The 20,992-nt window shown below is 46.1% G+C and overlaps 1 protein-coding gene across 5 annotated transcripts in view; it reads right to left on the reverse strand.

Moving 5' to 3' along the window:
• Positions 1-20,992, reverse strand: part of peak1 (pseudopodium-enriched atypical kinase 1) — a 134,790-nt gene that overhangs the window by 18,882 nt on the left and 94,916 nt on the right. For 4 of the 5 annotated variants that reach the window (XR_014569152.1, XR_014569153.1, XM_083763292.1 and 1 more), the window contains one exon: positions 2,574-6,426. Coding sequence is in view for 3 of the 5 variants with exons in the window: in XM_083763292.1 (XP_083619418.1) it covers positions 2,574-6,277 (3,704 nt within the window). In the remaining 2 variants the exon portion in view is untranslated. The remainder of the gene's footprint in view (positions 1-2,573; positions 6,427-20,992) is intronic. The other variant, XM_083763291.1, reaches the window with a different exon arrangement.

Genomic DNA, 20,992 nt, shown 5'->3' on the forward strand with positions numbered 1-20,992 from the left:
ACACACTTAACGTGTAACATTTAACACAAATGCAGCTCAGTGAAACTATGAAAAAGAAAACCTGGCATGGATATAAAGCCTTATTGCTGCTGCCTGGGAACATATAGGTTTTAAAGGTATTTGCAATAATTCTAAATGTAATCAAACCAAAGCAAAACATTACAATTAGGGGTGCACGATTATGACATTATGTCGATCTCCGACTATTTGCAGGGTCATATCTGCTGATACCGATTCTGACCGATTCCGATATTATACAGAGGACCACAATGGAAACAAGCCTAGGCCCTATAGGGGCTTGGCCCAAAGCCTGTTAATAAAGTATTCAACCAATCAATAAATAAATAGCATAATAATTTTTAAAGTGTCTGTTTTCACAACTGAATGACTACTGAATGAGATGAGTACACAAATTAAATGTAGATTTTATTTTATTTTTATTGCTGGTGAAAACCGAATAAATAATCTATTATTTTGAGACTATTCCGATACCGATATGGCATTTTTATGGCCAATTCAGATTATGCCATTGATTAATCGTGCATCCCCAATTACAATAACACACACGTTCTGAAAAAGTTTGAGACCAAAACTATATTTTCTTACATCATGTGTATGTATTATGTATATTATCATGTGTATTATGTATATTATTATGTGTATTGTGCCTTATGCAGAGCTACCAACCTGCACACATTTTGTGTACCAACCACGCAATTCTAGGTGTCTATACGCCTAGAATTGTGTGGTTGGTACACAAAATGTGTGCAGGTTGGCAGCTCTGCTTATGTAAGGCAGCCATCCAATTCCATGCCTGTTGAACTCCAACACAAAAACTAATTATACTAATAAAACTAATTTACTGACTGAATTGATTCAGTCTGTACTCTGTAGTCCCTTCCCTGCCATGGCCTTGCAGCCAGACGACCCCGAAATTCAATGTTGTCTGTACTGTAGAAAGAGAGAATAATGAATACTTTTGGAAATGGTCTCTTAATTCTTTTCCAGAGCTGGAATGTAATGAAGTACAGAATGTAGTGGAAGGAATGAGACAGAATGCAGTTCAGATGGAAGTGATTCTCCACCGTGTTCAGAAAGCTTCCGTTAATGACTGACACTTTAACTGCTCAGGAAGTAAGGGCTCGTTAAAATAGGAAGGACACAGGAGGTGAAAAATGGGACACAGATCACACAGCTGGAAAAGGTTGGTACATAAATATGTACATACGCCCGACAACGCCGGATGGTCCACGGTGGACTCAAACCCACAACCCACATCCGTGGTGGTGGGCAGGGACTTTACCACAACTAATACAATGTCCACATCACGTGAATCCACCACAGTTGGAACACAGCAGTTGTTACAAGCACAGCCTCGTTCATTCACTATAAAACACGTTTGTGGTTATGCTAAGATAACGTTCTGTGATGTCTTGGGACTCATCTGTGATGGAGAAAGGGTCGTTTCAACAGGTGGTCGACATGTTCCTGTTGTTCCCGTCGCTGGTAATTAAGAAACTGTATTAAACCTTTTAGGCCTGACCTCAAAATTAAAAAAAAAATAATCTTCTAAATCCTCCAGTTTTCTGAAATAAATATTTTCACGATTTTTCAAAAATAGCAGACCTACAAGCTCGTAGCGCCCACTCGGTGGCGCGCTATGAGCTTGTAGATCTGCTATTTTTCAATAGCTAAACTATAACATAATGTTTAAAACACCAAAAGGGGTTCCCGTCCCAAAATAGGTTAATATCCTGATTATAGAATCTGAATATTGCACACTACACTACACCGGATGTTCAAAATCCTAGCAATGGATTAATCACAACATTTTTTTTTCCTCCATCCTAATGCAGCACAGACCATTATGATTCAGGAAGAGCACACATTGTGGGATTCTTTCCCCAGTTGTCAGCTGTTGAACCCGAGGTCAGGTGGCTGACCATGGTGTGTGCTGCGTTATGGTCATTCAGCGTACAATAGACTAAAGAGGAAAGACGTGGGATACAATTAAATCAATCTGACAAGAGTTGCCAGAATTCAGTTTAAGAGCGGATCACAAGAGCCATCTGACAGTCTCACATTGATGAGAGTTTAATAAACTCTGTAATGATGATCACCTACGGACGGCTGCAATTGCACACTGGCCCCCGGCCCCCCGTAATAATAATCTGAGTTCCCCCCACCCACCCCTTTCCCCCCCCCCCCATACTGTACGTTTTTCCCTTTTTAAAATTTATTTATATGATGATTTCCTGTTTTTTCAAAAAAGTGTATATTTTAATGTACGTCTTTAATTGTTATGATGAATTGAAAATGGTGGACCCTGTAAAGTCTTGTGCTTTTCATGGTTTTCGTCCACAAAGTAGCAGTTTTTGTATTGACTTGTGCTTTCGTTTGAAATGTACCCATTCTACATACTGTCAATCAATCAATCAATAAATCTGTAGATGTAGTCGACTATAACTAAAACATTTCACTGATTTCAGATGATTCAAATGTGACAATTCCAAAAGACGAATAAAACTGTGTCAAGGTTTGCTGTCCAAATCAACAGTGGTTCGGTCACGTACCTCATGACCTGGCTGAGGAGGTCGGGTCCCATGCCGAGAGGCGACGGCGTCCTGGGGGCGCCGACTGTAGCTCCGCCCTCCTCTCCGCCCACAGAGAGCAACGCGGTCTCCTTGCACTCCTCCACCCGCAGCTCTCCCTCGCCGTCGCCGGGGGCGCCACCGGCGTCCGGCCTGTAGCTGAAGATGATGGTGGCCTTCTGGGTGGGGTCCTCCGGCTTGGCCTCGGTGAACCAGTGCTGCCGCTGGATGGGCGGGGGAGGCAGCATGTGGATGACCGTCCCGTCCAGCCCCACCAGCTTCCCCTTCTCCTTGTCCGCCTTCTCCCGCTGCTCGTCCTCGTCCTTTCGCCGGCGAAAGAAGCTCTTGAAGGAGATCCAGCGTTTGGGTTTGGTGGCCTCCGACGACGCCGCCGCCCCGGCACTCCGCCTCCCCTCTCCGCCGCCGGCCGCCGCCGCCGGGCTGGTCTCTCCCTCCCCGGGCCTCGAGGGAGAGCTGGAGGGAGCCGAGGACTTGGAAGTCCAGTTGATGAAATGTCTCTGGAGGATGTTGGAGGCGTGGTAGGGCGAGGACGTGGATCTGGGAGGAGGGAAGGGAGCGCTAGGCTCTGCACACTTGGGGCTGGACGGAGGAGAGGCGACCGCAGAGGCAGAGCTCTGGGATTTGGGGAAGAGCTTGGAGGACGACTCCTTCCTCCCGGGTTTGGACAGCCAGCCATCGGTGGACACTGAGGAGGTGAAGAGGGACTTGGGACGGAACAGGGACTCCTTGGAGTCGTTGGGAGGGAGCGAGTACAGCTCCTCTTGGGCTGGGGAGGACGGAGGCTCCTCCGGAGGGGACTGGGGGGGCTGGATGGAGGCGACGATCTGAGACAGAACCGCACTGGCCTCCTCCCTGTGGCTTAATCCGGTTCCAAAGGAGAAGGAGTAGTCAGTACCAGTGCTACTGCCTTTACTGGACATGGTGTCTCCGCCGCTTAACATCTTATGGGAGCAGGGTGAAACAGCAGCAGCAGCAGGGGCTGCGGGGCTGATTTTGGGCAGGCTTGCAGTGAATGGGAGGAGAGCAGCAACGGGGGTGGTGCTGCTCGGAGTGGACGGAGAGACAGGGCCGACGGCGGAGCTCAGTATACTGCTGGACACGGTCCCAGAATCCGTAGTGGTTTTCGAATGGAGGGAGTGTAGATTCTGGTTCTTCGAGGCCATGTCAGGCGTAGCTCTCGCTTCGTCAAAAGAGGTTCTTTCCGACGTCCCTCGACCCGACAGGGTTTTCTCCGTCGATGAGGACTGGACGCTATCCGTAGAGCCGATTTCTTCATACGTGTGGCTGACTACCCTACCGCTAGTTCCCCCTCCACCTGCCCCGGACCCAGACACCCCTTTGGGCTGGGGCAGCTCTCCACTGAGCCCCAGGAAGCTTTTGTACACAGCCAGATTGTCGTAGGCGCTGGGGTTGATGACGATCGGCACCTTGACGGCGTTCTTGGAACTCCGGGCGTAGGCAGGCTCGTCGCGGATGATGATGGGGAACGGCGGCATGCCGGCGTTGTTGTAGCTGTTGAACTTGATCTCCGACAGGTTGGACGACTTCACCGGCACGGTCCTGGAGCATGAGGAAGCGGCGGAGCACAGGCCGGCGATGGGCGACGTGGGAGCCGATTTGTGGCTGCAGTGTCGCGGAGGGATGGCCGGGCCCGGGTGGGAGCTGAACTGGACGCCCAGCTCCACCTTGGGGATCTTCTGGCGAGGGCTGGTGCTCGACGTCCACACCTCCTGGTAGCGGATGTTTCCTGGTTTCCTGCGGGAATTGCCCGGCAGAGCAGCGTCGGATGTGGTGGTGGGTGACGTGGGTGAGATGGTCAAGGACAGGGGCACGGGGGAGACCGGTGAAAGAGGATGGGCAGAGGGGGAGGCGGGGAACGAAACGGGACTGCAGCGAATGGAGCAGGGGGTTTTGTGCTTGGGTGAAAAGAGTTCAAGAGGCGTCTCCTTTTTGTTGGCCATGGACGCAGACACGTCCACTACAGTGTAGGGCTTACAGATCAGAGGTTTCTCCAGGTTGACCACGCGATACGGCTTGGCTTGCTCCTCCGTGGGACTGAAGCTGATGGTCACTGGCTGACCAGGGAGAGCCTGAGGCATGGGCGCTCCGTCCCGGCCGTCCTGCTCCTCCAACCGGATGGCCAGGACGGCCTTGTGCGTCTCCAACACCTTCGTTGGACTCTGTGGTGTCGGGGGCTCGGGTTCCTTCTTTGCCGCCGTGGCAGAGGGCAGAGGCAACGCTTTGGAGGCAGACGAGGAGGACGGGGAGTGTAGGCCGTTCATCAAGCCACAGGGGGCGCTACTCCCGCTGCTGGAGGTAGTATGGGAGTCTTCCGGGAGTGAGGAGGAAGACTCCGGAGAGAGGACGGACTCCGAGTGAGAGAGGAAGCCCATGGCGGGTCCGTAGGTGAGGGCGAGCAGGGCTCCGTTGGAGCCCAGGGGAGACGGGTATCCGTTGAGGATCTCGTCGTAGCTGTCGTCGTAGTCCACGGCGCAGAGCCGCTGCAGCGAGCGGTTGCGCAGCGGCACCGTGTTCCACTTGTCCTTTGCCACCGCAAACGGCACCGGCGACATGGTGGCGGCGCGGAAGTTGGCGAAGCGCGGCTGGCCGCGCATGCGGATCTCCATGGCGAGTAGCTCTTCGTCGCTCTCGTCCCAGCTCTCGTGCTCGTCCTCATCGTCCTCCTCATTCCCGTCACTCTCTTCTTCGTCCTCATCATCCTCCTCCTCCTCCTCGTCTTCTTCGTCTTCACTGGAGAACTCTGGGTAGCAGAAGCGACCTCCTTCGGTGCTGATGACCTTTGCGCTGCCACTTAGTGACACACGTTTGTGGGCGGCGCCGCCCACTTCCCCTCCCCCGCCACTCCCCATAGCCAGGCAGCTGGAGGCCGGGAGGCCTCTCTCTAAGGAGCGCTGGTACGACGTGTTGATCCGACCGAAGAACAGGTCCCTGGAGCCGGAAAGCGGGCCCGGGACCAGTCCGGCGATTTCCTTCAGAATGTCGGTCAGTCCGTTGTTATTGTTGTTTCTGCTGGGGGCCCTTATTGGGCTCAGTGGTCCATAACCGTCCATCTCCTCTACACCTCCTCTGCCTAACCCTAACCCTAACCCTAAACCCACCTCCCCTTCGTTGTTGTTGTTCGGTCCGATGTTGTTGGGCCGTTTCTGGTTCAGCCCGTTCAGCTTCCAAACGTCCGTGAAGGGTGAAGACGACGAGCTCTTCCCCGCCTCCCCTCTTGCGGGCGCGTCCTCCTGCGGAGGTGGCGACAGTTGCTGCTGCGGGAGGTTCCCCTCCGAGTCCAGCGCGGTGGCCGTCGAGCAAGGCAGCAGCATCATCGTGGGCTTCACCGCAATGGTGGGCTTTTTGGCCACCGGGGGACGGAAGTGCGCCGAGCGGGCGGCTGACGAGGTGGGACCGGTCCCGGCTCTCTGGGTAGTGCTGCTGGTGAGGATAGGGTTGTTGTTGCTGGGTTTGGATCCAGGAGGAAGGTGGTTCTGGTTCTGGTGCAGCTGCGTCGACGCCTGCGCCGGAGGCCTCTGCTCAGACGAAGCCCTGCAGCCGGCCGTCTGCTGCCCCTGCAGGCGGTGCAGACTCTTGGGTTTGAAGCAGTTCTTGCACTCGCCAGGTTTCCACACGTGCTCCGTGAAGGTGCCACAGGCAGACATGGCTGCTGCCGCCCTGCTGAGGCCCTGCTGGGCTCAGTGGACAGGAGGAAATCCTGCCATGGAGCCACCCAAGGACACCGGAACGGACTCTTGTACTGGTTGTTGCAGCAAAACGCAGTTCCGTCTCTGGACACAGATGGACACCGGAGCTGGGAAAAGATGAACAAAAAAGATCGACTGTTAGAATTCAACTGAAGAAAATGTAAAAATGTATTTCGTTTATATTATTTGTCAGTCAGTGAAGTGTGTGAGCGTGTGTGCCTGGTCACACAAAAAAATACATGACAGAGAGTAGACATTTTCAATTTGATAAACAACTCAAAACAGTACACTCACACACATACAAACTAACATCGAGAGATGCTCATATTCAAACTCACACAGAGACACGAGCACACATTTTAACTCATGCCGAGACACACATTCAAAAATTTGAGAACACACGCATTTTCTCACACACACACACACACACACACACACTCTCTGCTGGTTTGTATTTCTGGCCAATAGCAGAGCTGGTGCTTCACCACTAGATGGCAGTCACTCTTTATTTTACAGTCCACTTCCACTATAGGACAATGAGAGCTAAACTTGGCTCAGATGACCCTACATGTCACCTCAGCAACATCCTTCAACAACACAAACGGAGCAGGAACTAGACTAGTTTTTTTAAGTCTTCTTTTCTTTTCTTTAATATTTGTTTTTGTGAATTATATTTAGAATAGCTTTTGCTATAGAGTTCTCCTGCATGCAGCTTCAGAGAGGTTGTTTGACTCACTATGCATGCCTTTCTATGTAATTACCTGTGTATTAATTGGCACCCACGTGCATTTGACACCTTTGATTGCCTCATTGCAAAGAGCCTTGCTCTTGTGATATATAATGAGTTTGTTTGTTGGTATTCTTAATTTCGCCCTGATGAAGACCTTAAAATTATTTAAATGAAGCCCATTCCTCTTTTTACCTTTGAGTGCCCAGATCTCCTGTGAGCATCTGGTTACTCCTGTTTTTTTTTCTAGTCTAGTGTTTTGTTGGTTATGTACAGGGTCGTTGAAATATATTCTCACACAAAGAGACAGGCACACATCCAATCTCAAGACTCAAACACCATTGCCTTGCGAGAATTTGCGACAGATTGTGAGCATGTATATTGTCCATTTTAAAATAGACAACGTTTAAATACAGCTGAAGTGGTTAATGTATGTTTTGAAATAATGATCAAAATCTACAAAGTAACTGTAGTCACTCAACTTTTCAACTAATTGTAGTGGAGTAAAAGTACAATATTTGTCTCTGAGATGTAGTGGAGTAGAAGTAAAAGTATTGAAAATTCTGTACCACAAGGTGTGTGTGTTGCATGTGTTGATGGAAACCAATGAACAGAGGTTCCAGACAGCCTGTATTGTTCCTGAACAGCCATTTTTATGTGACACATGCTGTGACACATCTGCAGCTCCGTCTCCAATAGCAGTAAATCTCAAGCAGTATCTCCTAAATCCTGCCTCCCTGAGGAACACATTCAACACAATGGAAGTAAAAATCTTCGGCTGTAGACAGATTTACCGACATCTGACTAAACAGCACGAGTCTTTCATTGGGGTTATGTTTCCAAAGGAAACAAGCGGAACATATATCAAGCTAGGGTATTTAGCGTAGATACTGTAGTAGCATTGTTTAAAACTTTTGGCTCGATTACGATTATTGAGCGATAATTGTTGTACACCACCACTGTACAACTTTAGTACACTGCTTGGTTGAATGCTTGATTGTGATTGGTCAATCACCGAATTCAGCTGAAAAATTACCACTGTCGGCCGGGGCGCTCGGGTGGCGCAGTGGTAAAATCCCTGCCACCCACCACAGAGGTTGTTGGTTCAAATCCACCGTGGTGCATCCGGCTTTGTCGGGGGTCTATGTGAACACAACTGGCCCGTGTTTGGGCCGGGGGAGGGAATGCGATGGTCCGACATGCGCTGCTCCTGTGCTTGCGGTTATGGTTAGGTTAGGGATTGAGGTTTCGGATCAATGGTATGTCAGAACTAAAGCCTGTACCCGTGCCGTGGGGGTGATATTTGTCACTGCTGCATGTATTCCTAGTTCCTACGGGCTGGGGCGGCGGGGAGTGTTGGAGGAGCAGGACGAAGGCTCTACGTGACAGGTGAGCCAGCAGTGGGGAGGAATCAATTGTAATAACGACTAAAAGGGGGTAAAAGATAAGTGGCTACTCTAAATCAAAAGAAAATAATAACAGACTGCTGTCTAATCAAAGGCTCAGAGCACCTGGCTCATATCAATCTGTGTCGCTGGATTTTGTGCCATATCCAACGTGGCAACCATGTAAACAAACAGTGTCATTTACAGATACACATTGCTCTCAATAATGTTTTAGAAAACATTTCCTATCTTTTCACTAAGAACGTTGAAGTTTACTTAAATCCCGATGAGAAACATCATGCCTGCCAACATTATACTTTTCTTGTTTCACATTTTTCCATTTGGTTTAAGATCAGGCCCTGTGGAATGCCACATTTTCTTTTTCCTTTTTCATTAAATGCCTTAATTTCATGTTATACAAAATGTGTTTGTATTTCCTGAATTACATCATTCCATTTGACCCATCCACACATTCACAGCCATTAACAAAACATTCGTCCTTAAAACGCCCCAGAGACAGAGAACTAAATGATGAGCACACCCAACAAGCACGCTGCTCACAGATCCAATAAAATGCAACACCTGTGTGTGTACGACTGCATTTTCTAATAGCTCTGGATTGGAATACGTCAGCTGACCTCCGGCTAATCAGAGGTCAGCTGCAATCATTCGCAATCATTCGTCCGATTGTAGCCCCCCCGCCCCCTGACGTTTATTTGAAGAGTGAAGAGTCTGCCTGTGCTATTAACTCAAGGTTGCACGATGACAGTCAGTCAAATCCGGTCACAATTATGAAAACAAGAAAATAGCAGACCAACAAGATCATAACGTGTCACATTGTGAATTTGTGACGCGTTATGAGCTTTTTGATCTGCAATATGGGGTAGGGCATTCATTTGAGGAAAAACACATTAAAAGATGAAAAAAATAAATAGATACAAGGTTCCTGCCCGACATTAACGAATTACGGTCTCCATGGAAACAGCCACATGTGTCAGTCAGTCTGTCTAACGGGGGGGTCACAGGGGTCTGGTCCGAAATAGGAGGATATCGTCATGGCAACGCCCTGGGGCTCGTGTCCCCACCCTATTCAGGTCACAATAAAGCCCCTCGACTGAGAGAGGCTGTTGTGACGAGGGGGAAGATTTATACCGTGACACCACCACTCCACCCTGTTACATCCTGACAGGAAACGACAGTACATGCTGGTCTATATATGTTAGACCAGTGGGTGTCCAAAGTGTTGGCAGAACCCTTTACATGACCACTTAACACAGCAGTATATCGTTACCGTTAAGTGGTCAGATCTGCGTGCGTTTTCATTTCATAATTGTACAAAATGATTGGAAAAAACGTATAAAAGAAAGGTCAAACAGCCTCCCTCGTAGGTTCATTCATCCACATGAATACCCAGATTACAGGCTTCAGTTGGTTTGTTCAAGTGAAAGCGTTCCCAAGTTAAAGACTCAATCAGTGATGAACAAAATGGCAGCGGAGACATGCTTGTTTCTCTAGGCGACTGACTTTACGCTCTTCATCTTTCCACACAATGGAGTAAATAAGATCTAAGATATAGTGGCGGCGCTAAGTGTTGGAAAGCAGCCGTTGCCTTAACGCTGATGTTGAATGGGCAATGCGTACACTCGCGTCACGTCGGGTCACAAGTTGTGGGGAAGTGTCGAAAGCCGACGGAGGAAATACGGTTGGCTTTCGACTGTCGGATAGCAGCGGCCTTGCTGTTGAAAAAGACATCAAGCCATAGGCTATTTTTAGCAGCCGTCTGTCTCGGCCGTCTCTCAGGTGCATTCAGCTACTTTCTTCCACACCTTCCAACCGACTGAACTCCTGTCTGTAGTATTCTATTATGTATTTTGTCAGTCTGTTTGGTGGAGAGCTACCTTTTTCATAAAGGAAAACCACTGTCTACAGCGTACAAAATAAAAAACAAATAAACAGACTTAAAGGTACAGTAGAGTACGTGATATTTTACCGTTCAAATCTCTAATAATTTGGTTTACATCATCCGATCGTTAATGACCTAGTTTATCCGCTGCTTGCCATATTGTCGGGCTGTGATTAAACGTGCAGGTTTTGAAAAAAAAGGAGAGTAATCCAAATAAGACGCTTAGTATAGCAGCCTAAATAAAACAGATTTGAGCATGAATCTAGCTGTGTTAATCAGGTCATGCTCAAATGAGATTAATACCAGAGTGATTAAGACAAGTTTACACAACCATTTCTTATAATCATGCACTGGTAACAAACTGAGCATTGCCTAAATTAAAAAGGATTTGAGGTTGAATAATTAAGTCAAGCGCTACTGAGAGACTATTTAAATAGTGAGCACCATGCAGGACGTGAACACTGACAGTAATCCACAAATGGATTAAAGCTGATGTAAACGCTTCAAAACTTCCAAACTTTACAGTACAACACTTCAAAATGTGGATGTACAATATATGAATGACAGAGAGAGAGTGTGTGTGTGTGTGTGTGTATCTACAGTATGTGAGAGACAGAGTGCATATGTGTGATGGTATCTACAGTATGTGAGAGACAGAGTGCATATGTGTGATTGATTATGTGTGGGTGTGAGAGACAGGGGGGTTACGACTCCGAGTTGTGTGTCATTCATGACATGGTGCCGATGTTGTTTGTCTCCATTTCCACGACAGAAAAACAAACTATTTGCGTACTCGTTTTTCCCCTTGTCTTGGTCTGACAGCAAAGCTAAGATTCATATTTAAGACTTTGTTTTTGTCACAGCTGCAGAGAGAGAGAGAGAGAGAGAGAGAGAGAGAGAGAGAAAGAAAGAAAGAGAGAGAGAGAGAGAGAGAGAGAGAGAGAGAGAGAGAGAGAGAGAGAGCAGTACGGCTGCTGCACAAATACTTTCCAGCGAAGGACCGACGCACAGGGCTGTAAAGACGAGGATATTTATATTGGGTCATCAGGAGGACGCATATTCCTGCATTCCAGCTGGACGTTAAACACAGCTCAGTGAAATCATGATGGAAATTATTAAAAAAAAAAAAACTACACAGTGGAATGATGTAAGATTGTGTGGTTACCATGTGAACCATGTGTATGTACTTTTTGTTTACATATAACATATACACCAAGACATTTGTCCAGTGTGTGTGTGTGTGTGTGTGTGTGTGTGTGTGTGTGTGTGTGTGTGTGTGTGTGTGTGTGTGTGTGTGAAATAAATGTGTGCTCCGATTCTTTCTGAAGTCTAACCGAGGGATACTATGAAAAAGTTATATATCCTGTATTGTATTACAGCATTACAACAGATATGCATTGAACTGACATCCTATACATTAAAATTGGCTGACTCGGACCATTGCCACGGCACTCTGACTGCGATTTGACATACGGTAACCACAATGATATGCCCATATACATGTCACTATGATGCAGCTATAATACACCCATATCTAGGCACGTCATTATGGCTCAGACATAACCATAAACAGACCTGATACGCCCATATACAGTTTAGGCATGCATTGGAGATCTGGTTGTCCAGAGCCTCAGATCCATCCGCTATGCACATAATGGTGTGCAATATACAGTATATGTGCATATACTGTATGGGACCGACCCACTTCAAACTCTGCCCATGCATTGGTAAGGCATATATGAATGCACCTGAGAGCCCAAACAGACAGACGGCTACTAAAAATAGCCTATGGCTTGATGCCTTTTTCAACAATAAGCCCACTGCTATCCGTAGTTGCTCGGTCGACTTCTGACACTTCCCCACAACTTGTAACCCGACGCGACAGTGTAACCCATCGCCCATTCAACAGCAGCCGTTTAGGCAACAGCTGCTTTCCATCCACATTAATGTATGCATAATGTGGACATCCAGTTGTTCAGAACCACTGATCCAACCAACATAATATACGGTACACACAGGGTATGGGCATATACTAATGACATCAGACACAGAGATCTCCATAAGAAGGGACAGATGGGTACAACAGGTACTCTGTCAAAGCCCCTGACACCATGACTCAGGTCAGATCAGAGTTACAAAGTATTGAAGAATCTGTTTGACCACATTAATTGGGCAAATCTTTCATAGACCTTCAAAGATTCTGCATTGCATTTACGATTGCATGGTGAGCATGTAGATCAGCCATTTCCGCCACTCGGCATGCGATGAATTATAATAGGGCTTAAGTGGTTAAAATGCGACCTGTATCTGGATAATGAATGATCCAATCGCAGCGTGACGGTGAGTCAGGCCACTTCCAGAGATGGTCTGTCAGATCTGATCGCATTCTGATCTCAATATGTACCGTGTGCATTTTACACCGGGTGCTTTTATTTTCTCCTTTCTCTGATGTCCTCATACAGTACGATATCCAGATACTGATCACATCTTAAACCCATTGAAACCTGAGGCAGAATTTTACAAAATTATATGCATTTGGCCGCCAACCACCTAACTAAAAATATTTTGTTTCCAGGGACCACCAGACCACCAGAATAAGATTTGAGTTAAAAAGCTTCGCTTATTTATTTTTTTCATGCATGGAACAAGTATCCTCCTGGGAGGACACATTCAAAATGATTGACTCTCAAGATAAATCACTTGGCTGAAAGAGTGAAAATTACGTGCAGAATGTATCAATCATAGTTCCCCCCCCCCCCCCCCCCCCCCCAAAGAAAAAAATCCTCTCTCCTGTCAAGTCAGTGAGATATGAGAGGAGAGCTTCTCTTAAAACAGAAGAATGAAACTTACTATGTGTCATCTGTCTGAGCAGGAACATTATGCATGGATGTGTTTTCGTACAGATAAGCTACCCCCTTTTTTATTACTTTCTACATTATGTAACAACTCTTACATAAGGCCTTTAATGTAGAAATCCATCTTCCATGGTAATTTCATTGTAAGGGGGAGTAGAATGGATTTGCACTAGGAGGTTTGGGGGGAGGGAAGGGGGGCTGGCAACCATGCACATTCTGACAAACTGTACACGCACGCTGTGCGCGCACACATGCACACACACACACACACACACACACACACACACACACACACACACACACACACACACACACACACACACACACACACACACACACACAGTGTGCATGTCGCGATTATTGTGGCAAAAATAATTGCAATTAACCACGTGAACACCCAGCATCCCTATTCTGGGGATAACATTGGACAAAAATGGCTGATCTAGTGAAAAAAGTGCTCTTTAAAGGTCTATTTTAAGTGGTACTGAATTTGCAGCTCAATTTCTAGTGTATAATAGAGGACAATTTCACAATAATTTTAAATCTCCACAATACAATTGCTGTGAGTGTTCTTTATGATGAGATGAGATCCAATGTATTGTCAATGTACAGTACAAGTACAGTACAGTACAGAGAAAAGTATTTTCACATCTCACCAAACATGTCAGTAAGTGATACAGTAGATACATTAATACAGTAAAGTAAATACAGTAAATAAATAAACAGTATACAAATCACTGTTGTGTAAGAGATAATGGCGATTTGCACGAACGCATGCGCGCGTGCACGCACGCACGCACACACACACAAGAGCAACTAACTCTGTGCTTGTTTAGTATGCCCCTCAGCTACTGTTATGAATTAGGCAGAGTTATGAATAGATAATGAGTCATTATTGGATCAGAGAGGTGAACGACAGAGTGACTGCTCACCATCCTAGATCATTAGACACGCAGACTGAGTGTTAATGATGTTTATAGACCACAACACATTCATTCATGTGTCTTGCATATAGTCACGCTTTCTCTAAACATCCTCATTGACACACTTCATTAGAATAAAATTTAACAGTAGATTTAAAAGTAGCACCACGTCCCTCCCTGGTTAAAAAGGCAGAGAGACAGAGAGGAATCACCGACTCCAAAAGTCGGACTGCTGTATAGAGCAAAAATAGACAATCTACAAGCAATGCAATGCAATGCATTGCATGGCGACTCAATGTGAGCTTGCCGATCGGCTATTTCTTCTGCCTTTTTGTGCGACACCGTAGCTAGGGCATTTAGTTACAAAAAATACAAAACTTAAAAAGTTAAGTTTACTAAACTTAGAATATTCCGATACGACACATACACTATACATACTAGTATACACTATGACTACACGTATGTACACACCCGTACCACCCCGGCCAAGCTCAGTGGCCTTGTGGTTAGAGTGTCCACCCTGGGACTAGTACGTAGGTCGCTGTTCGATCCCTGGCCGGGTCATACCAAAGACCCAGTGCCTCCCTGCTTGGCAACTCAGCATCAAGGCTTGGATATCAAGCTGCCTCAGACTACAGAAACGGGAGATAGGCTCCTATGGGCCTCATGGCTCAGCAAAGCTTGCTAATTTGCCAGGCAAGGCTTACTTACTTACTTTTAAGTACACACCCACCCACACATTGCAGCGTATTCAGGATGATGTTATTCTTGGTTATTGCGTGGGTTAAATAGGCTCCTTCTCTCTCCCTGTGCAGGTTTTGAGTGAAGTGAATATGTTACAGTACAAGTAGAGAAACCAGTACCAAGTGAGAAAAACGGGGAAAAGAGTGCCCAGTTTCGGGCCGTGGGCCAATTGTGGGGGGGGTCGGCGTGTCAAACTAATTTGCATTAATTTTCATTTAGTCTCCAACCTTCTGTTGGAGAAAAAAAAAGCTCAGCAAACAGATAAGCGCTTCCTCCACCTTCCAATCAGGTTAGGAAAAGAAACACGCACACACAGGAGGAGTCATTCAGGTGGTTTGTTGTCGGTGACAGGGGCGTGCGTGGTATGTAGGCCAGCTAACGGAGCGAACAATCTAATTTGAAGTGACGTTTGGCAGCCTTGTATCAACGCACACCTAATTCAATCTGCCCCGTTCCTTATTTCCTGCTCAATGCCTGTGTGTCTCTGCCGTGGGAAGGAATTTATGGCTGGTTTGTCTCTGGGTGCCTCCAGTGTCACAGGGCTCCGGGGCCATTTCTGCTATTTTGACAGGAGAAAATTACTGGAACAATGCATCTGCTACAGCCGTGAAATCCAATCCGGGCAGTAAAATCCATTAATTTAAGGCTCAAAGTATACAAATGGATTGTCATAAGGAACGGGAGCGCCTCCAGCGCAATACAACAACAAGGTTTTCCATATGATGGTTCATAAACACTGCTGTTCAAAGAGAGCATGAATGAAACACATTCTCCTCTCCATAAATACTATTCAAAATATTGGAAATAGAACAGAACTATTTTATTAATGAGATCTGCGCCAAACAGACACAGAGACAACACATATGCAGACAAACTCTGTTATAGACGACAACAAGACTGAAAACAACTTCCATCCATTTGACAATGTAAACTAAACTGGGAATGCAAGAACGGCCATCAAACAGAGCCCACCCAAAGAGAAAGGTTAGAGAAAGAGGAAAGAGAAACACAGAGAGAGAGAGAGAGAGAGAGAGAGAGAGAGAGAGAGAATAATAGTTATTCTACTCTACCCTCTTCTGAATGTCATTACCACCACCAAAATATATTTCAAGGGTAATGGAAAGCTTTATAGCTCGCTTAACACCTGACCCCTTAAAAGCCTTCTCTGTTTGCACTATTTCATAATTGGGGGCGTGTGTGCCCCTAGGGGTACGTCAACGTTTTTCGTGAGAAAAAGTGTAATGATAAAACATTGACAACAGTGTGATGATGATCTGTAAAGGGGGTGCATACGTTGGTAAGACATAGCAACAGCCCTACAGGCATTAGTCTGTCAAACAACATGCGTGGCGCGTTACAACTAATCCATGCTGCGGGTTAAAAATCATCCGTGGCTTCCTGTGAAGTTAGGTTTAGGTTAGGGTATCCGACTGTTTGTATGTCTAACTAAACCCGACCCGTACGGGTCTCGGATACTGTGTTTTCGGAATCGTGTGACCGGTGCAGATTATCGTCTACAGACCCGATGAGATGAGATAAGTCAGGATGAGATCAAACTGTTTCAGACCATTGTTGCAGCAGTAAACTGCCTTCTGAAGCCGCTGGCTGTTTGTCGTCTTGAAAGACTGAACTCATCAAGATCACTTTACTTTTTCTTTTAGTCCTATAAACCAAACTATCAAATAATTTGGGATGTTGGATACACTGGCAGAGATACGTTGTCATGTAAACAAATAAACGATACTGCCTGGTGCGGCTGGAGTCCTCTGCATTTTAAGTCTTAAATAATTCCATGCACCAAGTTATCAGGTCAAGTTCATCGGGTTTACATGGAAATGGTAGAATGCCATCTTTGCTTATCCCTTTGATGTGAATGATGTGAAGCCTTACGGATAGATTTCGTTTTGTTTGATTTTGTACACTCTCACAGATAGGACTTTATAGTGTAGAATAGATCATTAGGGCCCCATGAGAGAGACAATACAAATAGTGCATGGAAGGCATTCTAGGTCATTCGATGACATCAGTGATCTCCATATATGGGGATTTGAGGATTTATTGCGACGGCTTTACTATGAAAGCTTGCAATTCCTGTCAGTTGGTTGGTCACCCCAGGCATGACCATATATGGTGACATCACCAGGGATAATCAGGGATGATGATGTCGATGTCTCCCTTTTGACTGATACCTGTCCATTTAAACTCTAGATGGGCCTGCCCCAAAGTTATTAGTGAGCCGGGCACTTGCCCGGCAGCCGGCGAAAACTAGAGGCGCCCAATTAGGTAGATCGCTGTCTACCAGTAGATCACAAAGGCTGTGCAGGTAGACCGCATGACAAGACACGACCCTAATGAATATTTAATTTAAATATATTAAAAACTATTTTTGGCACCTGCCACTTGAATTAAAGGTGACTTGACTGATTGACATCAGAAAGTGCCTGTCAGCTCAAATCCACAATGCAATATTTTGAGTGTTGCTGTGCACAAAATGTCGGTAGCATTATGAAATACAAAAATCCCTACCTATTCCATTTCTCCCCCTCTATTTCCCATTCCAAGTGCATTTGTCTTATATGTAATGTCAGCACCACTATTCTAAAGCCTACATATTTAAACTATTTTCAGCAATGGTGGATAGATCTTGTTGAGCCGGTCATTTTGAAAGTAGCTCTCAAGTCAAAAAAGTGTGGCCACCCCTGCTGTACACTCAAGACACTGCCCCCGCTACCACACTAGAGTTCTCATCAGGCCCGAAAATTAAGGCCCGACCCTAACTGGGCCCTCATCAAACCCTGTACACTCAAGACACTGCCCCGGCTGCCACCCTTAGATCTCCATATGTGGAGCTGACCTGTTCTGACATTCCATAAGTTGATCTAACCACATCAAACCCTGTACACTCACGATCCATATATGGCCAGTACAGAATTCATTCCATATGTTGATCTGACCCCCCATTCCAAAGCGCCAGCGCTCGCCCAGCAGTCTGTTGTCAACCAGGCGGATGCGTGCACGCGACCTCGGCGGCTTCTCGCCCTCAGGCGTCTTACTGCTAGAAATCCGTGGATCTGACCGGACACTCCTGGATCTGAGCGGCTTCACACCAGGACACTCCTGGATCTGAGCGGCTTCACACCAGGACACTCCTGGATCTGAGCGGCTTCACACCAGGACACTCCTGGATCTGAGCGGCTTCACACCAGGACACTCCTGGATCTGAGCGGCAACACCACTGCCATCATTAAAAAGGCCCAGCAGCGTCTCTACCCACTCCGTCAGCTGAAGAGAGTCAACCTGCCTGTCCCAGCCCTGACCATGTTTTATAGAGGCACTATTGAGAGCATTCTCACCTATTGTTTTACCTCCTGGTATGGAAGCAACACGGCTGAGGAGAGGAAAAAGCTGGACAGGACGGTGAGAACAGCCAGCAAAATCATCGGTACCTCGCTGCCCTCCCTGGCAGACATATACCAGCAAAGGTGCATCAGGAGAGCAACTGGTATCACTAAGGATGCCACCCACCCCTCTCACAGCCTGATCTCCCTTTTGCCCTCTGGGAAACGGTACAGGAGCATCAGTGCCAGGACAGAAAGGATGCGGAGCAGCTTCTTTCCCCAGGCAATCAGGCTCCTGAACTCTAGCCTCCCTGGCAGATAGGACATGAACTATGATCTATGTTCAGTTTTTTTAAATGGTTTTTATTCTATTCATCTTTTTTATGGATCCCTGTAGTTTTTAGGACTTATTTATACTTAGTATTGTCTTGCACTGATAATTTATTATTGTATATTATGAGCCTGTGCTGTCTTTTTTAACTAGGAGAAACGTAATTTTGTTTTTTTTTTCTGCTGCTAAAGTTGGAAACAAATGACAAAATAAAGCAATCTTGAATCTTGAATCAATCTTGAAATCTTGAATCTTGAGACACGCGGCGGAACAAGGGCACGCACGCAGAGAGATTCTATGCATCTGACAGCATACTGGTGGCATTAGGGACCTTGAGGGGATCTGCAGATTTAGTGATACTTTTACTCAATGGCCATTCAAGTTGTTGTTGCTATTTTAATGAATCTGGTGACATGCACTCACACACGCTTTCAAAACGCAGAAAGAAAAAGTGCAGTCATAGAGCCCCCACAGAGTGCAGGTTGGTTCTAAGTTCTAACCCAAGAACATCAAGGCTAGACGTCATGCTGACTAAAACATGGCTGCCAGCAATGACTGTGTGTGTGTGTGTGTAGAGACCTGCAGATGGCGGATTTAGCCGTGGTTACAGCGGATAACCGCAGTTTAGGGTGGATTTGGGTCATTACAACATATTATTTATGAATTAATATTGGATAAACCACGGGTGAAATAATGAGGGAAATAAATTAATGGCATCTATTTATAGGCTTATTATAGCTTTTAAAACGCACAATCTCGCAATCCGCAACCACTAATTAATGAATGCGGTCGGATAAGGGGCGGATTATAAATATGCACACACGGACACACACACACACACACACACACACACACACACACACACACACACACACACACACACACACACACACACACACACACACACACACACACACACACACACACACACACACACACACACACACACACACACACACACACTTTGTGTGATGTAACTGTTGTAATAGAGTAGAATAGTCCCCACTACCTTGGGGTGTTTTTGTCACATTACATGTACAGTATATATTATAGCATACTGTAGGTGAAATTCGTCCTCTGCTTTTTGCCCATCCTATAACAACTAGTAGGAGCAGTGAGCAGCCATTCCGGCGCTCAGGGTTAAGAGTCTTGCTCAGGGACACTATGGACACATTGCTGAGCTGGCCTGGCATCGTCCCTGGGACAACCTGGGGCTCTGGCTCGCCAGGCGGGCTCACTAACCACTCAGCTATGGCCACCCCTAAAAGATAAAATGTAGTATGATCAAGTAGAGCATTCATTTATGAAAAAAAACACAAAAAGTAAGAATACGGAGATAAGGGACAGTTAAATGTTATATGGTGAAAATGTGCACCATAAAATAAAGTGTTACAGAGACCTACTAGTGTAAACGGAGGAGAGTTCCACATTGATGATGTCGTTTGGTAGGCAAAACCGGATGTTACTCCTGCCTTGGGTTCCCATGCATCACGGATTGCTAATGGAATTTTTTATATTGGGTTTGGATAAATTAAGAAAATATGATCCGTTCTACAGCAAACAAGCATGCCATTTGAGATGCGCTACAGCCAGCTCTCAGTTGGATGAAAGGTTGAAAGGTTTGGCCTGACAGACCGATGGAGAGGCATTATGTGTGGTAACAAGAACATTTCACTGTAATATTCACACACCATGTTTACTACTAAAGTGTGGCAACACCATTAGGTGTGCTTATTATCATACAGGGATTTACACACAAGCCAAACGTAACCTCTCCTCCTGTTTCAAACGTAACAGCAAGATGGTTTAAAACATGGTAGTGTAATAAATACAAAGCTAAAGCAGCGTATCTATAAGGGAGCTGCACCGGTCCGTAAAACCCTGTGTGTTGTACAGACAATGTGTTTTGTAGCCAGGTTCCACAGGCGACCAAAACATCCTCCCGGCGTATCCCGAGTGTTTACACAGTATACGGTATTTAAAAATACACCCCGAGGGCAAATCAGAATCAATCAGACTCAATTTTGGAACAAAGATGACTCAACAAGGTTCAAAGAGAACAAGGTAAAAAAAATGACTGGACGGAACCCACTGAAACATGCCATTAAAGGTCCACTGCACAGAGAAATGCACTTAGCTGACAACTGCCAAGACATTTCACTTTATTATAAACTATACAGAGAAATGACATAAGAGCTCAGAACCACTTAACGAAGCCGGAATGTGCTGCAGGCCGAAATGAAAGCTCTTTTAAGAAGAAACTTGCCCTACTTTAAAATGTATTTCCCAGGGAACAACCATGCTGCACCAGTTCCGCCTAAAGCGTAGTGTGTGTGTGTGTGTGTGTGTGTGTGCCACACGTGTTTGTTGTACTTTGTGAAGAGTGGAAGAGAGAACGTGTATCTTACGTATGTCTCCTCCTTTGCCTCCATTTTCCTTATAAGCTTCTCCTCCTCCTTCTATCAGT

Source organism: Protomyctophum parallelum (genome assembly GCF_964188405.1).
Source record: "Protomyctophum parallelum genome assembly, chromosome: 4".
NCBI classification, from domain to species: Eukaryota; Metazoa; Chordata; class Actinopteri; order Myctophiformes; family Myctophidae; genus Protomyctophum; species Protomyctophum parallelum.